This window comes from Callithrix jacchus, chromosome 4 (genome assembly GCF_049354715.1).
Source record: "Callithrix jacchus isolate 240 chromosome 4, calJac240_pri, whole genome shotgun sequence".
In the NCBI taxonomy this organism is placed as follows: Eukaryota; Metazoa; Chordata; class Mammalia; order Primates; family Cebidae; genus Callithrix; species Callithrix jacchus.
Genome location: NC_133505.1, coordinates 153,208,998 through 153,215,527, shown reverse-complemented (window position 1 = coordinate 153,215,527; position 6,530 = coordinate 153,208,998). Strand labels below are relative to the sequence as shown.

The 6,530-nt window shown below is 41.7% G+C and overlaps 1 protein-coding gene across 8 annotated transcripts in view; it reads right to left on the bottom strand.

Moving 5' to 3' along the window:
• Positions 1–781: 781 nt before the first annotated feature.
• The window catches only part of GRM1 (glutamate metabotropic receptor 1), a 420,197-nt gene continuing 414,448 nt past the window's right edge, over positions 782–6,530 (bottom strand). For 6 of the 8 annotated variants that reach the window (XM_078370258.1, XM_078370256.1, XM_078370257.1 and 3 more), the window contains one exon: positions 782–4,482. Coding sequence is in view for 3 of the 8 variants with exons in the window: in XM_078370256.1 (XP_078226382.1) it covers positions 3,558–4,482 (925 nt within the window). In the remaining 5 variants the exon portion in view is untranslated. The remainder of the gene's footprint in view (positions 4,483–6,530) is intronic. The other 2 variants (XM_078370259.1, XM_035296925.3) reach the window with 1 other exon arrangement.

The window sequence follows — 6,530 nt, the reverse complement described above, 5'->3', positions numbered from 1 at the left end:
CTAGAATCATAGCTGTGAGCCACAGTGACTGGCCGGCCTACTTTTCTTCTTGAGACACAAAGCTCTCATTTCATGATTTCTTATTCCATCTCTAGGCACACTGAAGAAACCTCTCATGTCCCAGCCTCTGTTTGTGGGTCTTTAACATCAGACTTCCTGTAAGGAGCTTGCTCCTGCCATCAAAACGCGTGACAGTCTCATGGGTGTGGTTCTTGTACCACCATATTATCTTTTTGAATGATACTTGGGAAATGCCCTACTTTGCAGGAATCTCATAGCAGAAAGTGTGAATAACAGAGATTCCTTTGTTTGAGGAACCAGTGAAGTGCCTGTTGAAATGTAGAGGAGTAGAATTTAGGGTAAGCCAAATATCAATAAGGTTGGAAATGAGGTCCCCCTAACCTGTAAACCAAGGAAAGAAAAGCCTTGCGGGGCATGAATAAAACAAAGCTGGGACCACTGAAAACCTTTGCCCCCAGAGCTCCACTAGAATGCCCAGAGTTTGTTCAGCCTCACACACTTGTCAATAAGATAAATTACAATATCTGCCAAGGGCACTGCAAATTTTAATTTTGGATTTTATTTAAAACTGCTATAATGTGAGGTACCACTTCTTCACAGTCACGCTATACATCTCACCTACTTGATCTGGAGATTTTGTGTTGCTTTCTCCAACTTTCACTCAGAAAACATGTTCTGAGCCAATTCAAAACCTTGGAAGTGTTTCTTCTATTGGTCCATTTCTATTGTAACTCTCAGAGTATAGAGAAGAACATACACATTTAATAAATAGAAAATATTTATTATACAGCATTATCAAGATTATTTGACAAAAGGCAGTAACGAGCCAAAGGAAAACACGTTTACAAGAAGCTGAACAACTTGTAGCAGCACATACATTAAGGTGACAAGTTTCGGACCTCTTGTTATAGGGTATGTATGTGTACCTCTCCAAGGATTAATACTATATTTATTCAAGAGACCCCATAATCAGGACAATAGCAGGCATTCAGAGTAATAAAGTTATCACAGTTGAATGAACATGTTCACCAAATGTCTTATACCAACCTGATATCATCTTACACTTGAATATAAGTTGTTTTTCTTATCTATTCTAATTTTAAAAAATCTGAATGCACCAGCCCTGTGATATTAGGGATGTATGTTAGTGGCATTAAGATTAAAAAATAAACATGATTCACTAAGAAAGAGATCATACGCTTTCCCTTGTGAATTGGTCAGTTACTAAAAATCCATCTATTAATCACTGGAGCCAATGATTGTCTTCTGTCTGCTTTCTTACAATGAAAACATGGAACCAAAGTACACATTTTAGTCATGGGAGCTTTTCAATAAAGGTGTTTTAAAATACTTTTTTTTTAAAGGAAAGGCAGTTCATTCTTGATGTGAACTGACTAAACTTGGCAGTAGAATATGGTGAAGTATAAGAAATACAAGCCTCCAACACTGGAGTGGATGTTAAATTCTGAACAAATGATGCAGTGGATATTTTAAAATTCTGAAATGATTTTTGGCTGAAAAATCAGCAGCTTCAATATGAAGGAAGCATATTAAAATATGACTGAACATAAGGCATAAACAAAGATATTTAATGGGGGTAGAAATTCATTCCACAAGTAATAGAGGAAATCAAAAAAGTAAGAAAAATCATTTTATTGTGGGTAAAAAGGGAGGGTAAAGGTGGAATAAGTGGATTATATGTCCATGGATATTACACAACAGCAGATAACAGAAATAAAAAATTATGACAGCCAAGACACAGGAATGAAAGTACATGGACATAAAAATTAAAGGAAGGCAAAATGTGATTGATAAATAAAGATTTTAGAAATTATGAGCTGAGTTAGATGTTAGTGTATGGTAGAGCTTGAGTAGCTGTGGAAAATCTTTTTTTAAAACTAAAATAATCTGGAACAATCTAAATGCTTTGTTCAATCATGTTTTAATAATGTGTGCAAGCTTATAAAATGTACCTTTTATTTTCACTCTCAGTTTTTGTGCACTTTTAATATAACAAATTTTCAAACCACTTCATTAATAACATATCTCCATGTCGGAAAATATCTGAAAAATAAGTTCCATCTTTGAAGAAAAATGTCCATGCAAGCTGCATCTGAAAAACATTGAGCCACAGTATTCAAACTTTCAAAGAGCTTCTGTAGATATTGATGACAATGATGTATAAAACATTATTAGAACATAAAAAATATCTACAGTATATTCAAAAGACAATTTCTAATTGCAGTTGGATTGACTACAAGATTGACATTGACATGTCAATTTGACATTACATTGCACAAATTTTACAATTGCACATATACAAGGACACAGGAACACATTCACTAGCTAGTGACACTTCAGTGACAAGAGAATAGAATTATTTGTCATTTAAACCAGTAATAGTTGCTATTGAGTACACCATTAGATTCAAAGTTGGATTTGTTTCTGTAGTACATAGGAGAAATAATGGCACCAAATTGTACATATACGCATCTTAGAAGTTCAACTGGTAGGTATTATTTGCTACAGTAAGTGGAAGGTAACAATTTTGCCACATGGTTTGTTAACTGAAGGGCAATGGAGAGCCCGCTTGGCACAAACACAAGTTAATCCACACAAGGGTTTCTGCCGCTCTCAAAACAATCTCTTGTTCTGGTCTTTTCCCCAAATCGTCAATAAGTGAATATGGAACATGAGAAGCTGATCATGCTGTTTTGTTTTTCAAAGTCCAATGCTGATGGATTGTCCTATTTCTAGCTCCTTCCTCCTGTAGCACGCCTGATGAAGCACTTCTTGGTGATAATTTTGCTCTTATCCCTGTTTTCCTAAATAAAGGGAACCCGCAGAGCAGCAGGGGGTCCATGCCCCTTTCTTCAAGTGCAATCTCAAAGCTGGCACTGGATGGGTTGCGGTGGATGAAGAAAGACCCCTGCGCGGCCCCGTTCCTGAGTCTCCTGAAGATGAGGCGTCTGTCAGCCCAGCGGGGAGAAGGGCTTCTGAGCAAGGAGCTGCTGTTCCATCATCCCATCATTCATTGTGCGTCTGGCCTGGGCCCTTCCCCTCCCCGCACCTGCTCTGTGCGGCTCCACCAGCTCACTCCGAATGCCATCAGGTGAACTCATGATCTGACTGGCATGTCCACGTGGGCTGTTCCTTAGCAAGCATGGCCCAGTGTGTGTGGGCATATATATAGCTATGCACAATTGTGCAAAAGAGATTATGTTTGTGATGTCATTATTGATTTGTGATAAGTTACATACCATATGGAATTGTGCTTTGTCAGAATTCCCTTTCTTCCCAGAGAAGGCTTTTGAATAATTCAAGAATCTGAATCCTGGCCTGGAGCATTTTTTGCTTGGTGTCCTTCCCTCTTCCTGCTTAAGGCAGCAGCAGCAGCGGCGGCGGCGGCGGTGGTCTCCTCCTCTCCCCCGACGAGGCTCCCCACTGCCCGGCTTCTCCTTCCAGCCCTTTGCACATCTCTGGAGGTGTGGGAGCTCTCTGGCTTGCCTTGCTTTTCTCTGTGGACCCTTCCCCCCCTACAGGGTGGAAGAGCTTTGCTTGTAGTCCCGCAGAATGACGGAGGCGTAGGACACGTTGGGAGGGGTGCAGAGCACGGACTCGGACACTGGGGAGCTGGGCACGGAGCTGCCCGAGGCCACCGAGTCGCGGAAAGGCGACGGAGGCGTCAGCGCGGGCGAATCCTCCGGGGTCAGTTTGCTGGCCGCCTGCAGGTCCTCCTCCTCCTCTTCCAGTTCGTCTTCTTCCGTGTTGCCTTCCCGCTCGTGCTCATACACGTACTCCTGGAGGAGCTTAAACCTCTCGCTGTCGTCGTCGTCGTCCGTGGGCGGGGAGACTAGCTCCTCCCCGAAGGTGCTCAGCTGCAGCGGCAGCATCTGCAGGTGCTGCGGGGGTGGCGGGGGCGGGTATAGGGACCGCAGCCCGTTCCCGGGACCCCCGGGGCCTGCCAGCACCGCGTGGAAATCCGGGATCGTGGTGCTGAAGTTGCTGACCACTCCCTGGAGCTGGTCCATCAGCGATTTCTGCTGTGGAGGGGGCTGCTGCTGCTGCTGGAGAGGAGGGGGCAAGCCCTTGGGGAGGGCCGGGTCGGCCAGGAAGAGGGGGGTCTCCTCTGCGGTCAGGTGGGGCGGCAGAGGCGGAGTGGACGCCGCGCTGGGCACGCGCCTGTGCACCACCATGGAAGGGCTGCCAGGAGGGCTAAAGCGAACCGGCTGGGCATCCTCCTCCTCCTCTACGTTGTAAAGGGTCTTGGTGCTGGTATCTGAAAAGGTCAGGCTCTTGCCAGAGCCTTGGTAACTTTTAGTGAGGGGCTTGATGACGGCTGTTTGGTTGCAGGCCGTCTCATTGGTCTTCACGTGCACGGAAAGGCGGTGCCACATGTGCTGTCCCTTGGGCACCTGTCCTCCACCTGGTTCAGACCATGACACAGACTTGCCATTAGAACTATAAATAAATAAAATAGAGATGGATTTATTTGCAGAGAGATCATGCACACAGAATAAAATACATATAAAACATATGCAAACCTAGCTCAATGTGATTTAACTGCTATCTCTGCTTTAGGCCTTTGCTCCAGCACCCCATACCTCCTCTGAGAAAAGGAACACCCAAAGCTGCAGTTACCACGGGCTGCCTGTGGAGCTGCAGCCAGTGATTCCATCCTGAGCCAAAGAAGGAAATACTGACTCTGAGAAAAGGTGTTGAGGAGAAAAGCCAGTCTGTTGTAGAAATATCTATTTCCATTTAGGTCTAAGATACCACGAAGCTCCCTTTTTCTCCCTTGTACTCTGTCTCTCTAGCTCTCTGTTTCTCTGTCGCGCGCATGTACACACACACACACACACACACACACACACACACGAAAAACTCCCAACTGATGGAAAACTTTTATTTAAAAAAATTATTAGTTACACATGCAAAACCAAAATAATGGCTATAGTCCTTGAGACAAATTAAGACCCACGTACAAAGCTACTCTCCTTGTTGTAGGATTATAAAATAAATCCTGTCAATTACTCATTCTCATATGCAAGCATTTCCCGTGACAAGAGTGGCATGATCATAATGGGTACCTATAAAGAAATGAAGAAGCAGATGACAGAAAACCCGGACTCACAGTCAATGTACGTGTTTCATAGCTTTTGTTTAAAAAAAAAATTCAGAGCATTATTTCTCACACATACAGTGAATCACAATTCACATAAAGGCCCTGATTCACAGCAGGTAGTTTGGGATTACCACACTAGGAACACTAAAATAGCTGTGTTTGAAAAGCAATAGAAAGAAAAAGCCAGGCAAAATACAAATGCCCACATCCTGCTTTAGGGTAGTTTGATGCAAATAAGAGAAGATTATGATTGAGACAAAGCAGCAGTTACAAAGACCTCTACTCGTTGAGCCTGGGTGAAGAAAAGTCCTAGGATGCCAGCAGCCTCCCAGCCTTATCAACTCTCATCTTCATGGCACCCACAGAAAACCAACCATATAAAATTTCTCCCTGAATAAGAAGATAACGAAAGGTACTGTGGTATACAACCCAAATTTTATTCTGTCTATTGTAATAATTCTGATCTTACTTCTGGACTCAACTTCTTTTCGTATAACTTTCAGCAGATGGTACCTTACCATAGCCTTCTATTAATAACAACAGCATTAATCTTTAAATCAGGAAATAACTGTTTCTTTTTCTTTTTTAGCAGTTTGCTTTTTCTCTGTATCCAGTAAAATGACAGAGAAAATAACATAATAATAACACATTTGTGGCATTAAAAGTAATATGAAAATTAATGTTTTTTTCTTTAAGTGCAGGTGTGAAATAGACTAATCCATAATCTAGTTTTTGTTTGGAAAAAATGTAAGAAATGATCAGTAGCTTAAATAATGGCTGATTTAATCATCTTGAGAATAAAGAATGAATGCTTCAAAAATTACATGTGACCATCACATTTATAATGAGGGTAATGTTTTGACATTTCATATTTTATAATATTGAAAAGTAAAGTGAGCCAGATAAGTACAGATGACTGTACAAGTTTGATGCTGATTACAGAAAATTCTGGATATAAAGGCTCTAAAATAGATAAAACAGTTAAAGTTTTGACCTCATTATTTGGGAACTAGGTAGTTCCTCCATATATCTGATAACCTGCACAGCATTTTTAATTGTCTAAGAAAAAGCTCATCTCTGGTATATCAAAGTTAATATTTCTTTCAAATATATGCTTTACACATTATCTGAGACTGTGTAAGTGCTTGTAAAGTTTTAAAAAATTGTCTCATTTACTTCCACACTATCTTGTTGGAGTATCTGACTCTTTTCTGAGGTGAACAAACTAAAGAACAGGTTAGTGGTGTCCCTGGCAAGAAGAGGTAGTCAACCAGCCAGCCAAAAGCACTGCCGGAACCCAGCGATGCTCTTCTGCACTTAACACTCTAGTTAAGCTCACCTTCCTTAATCTTTCTCAACTACTTCATCTACCACGATACACACT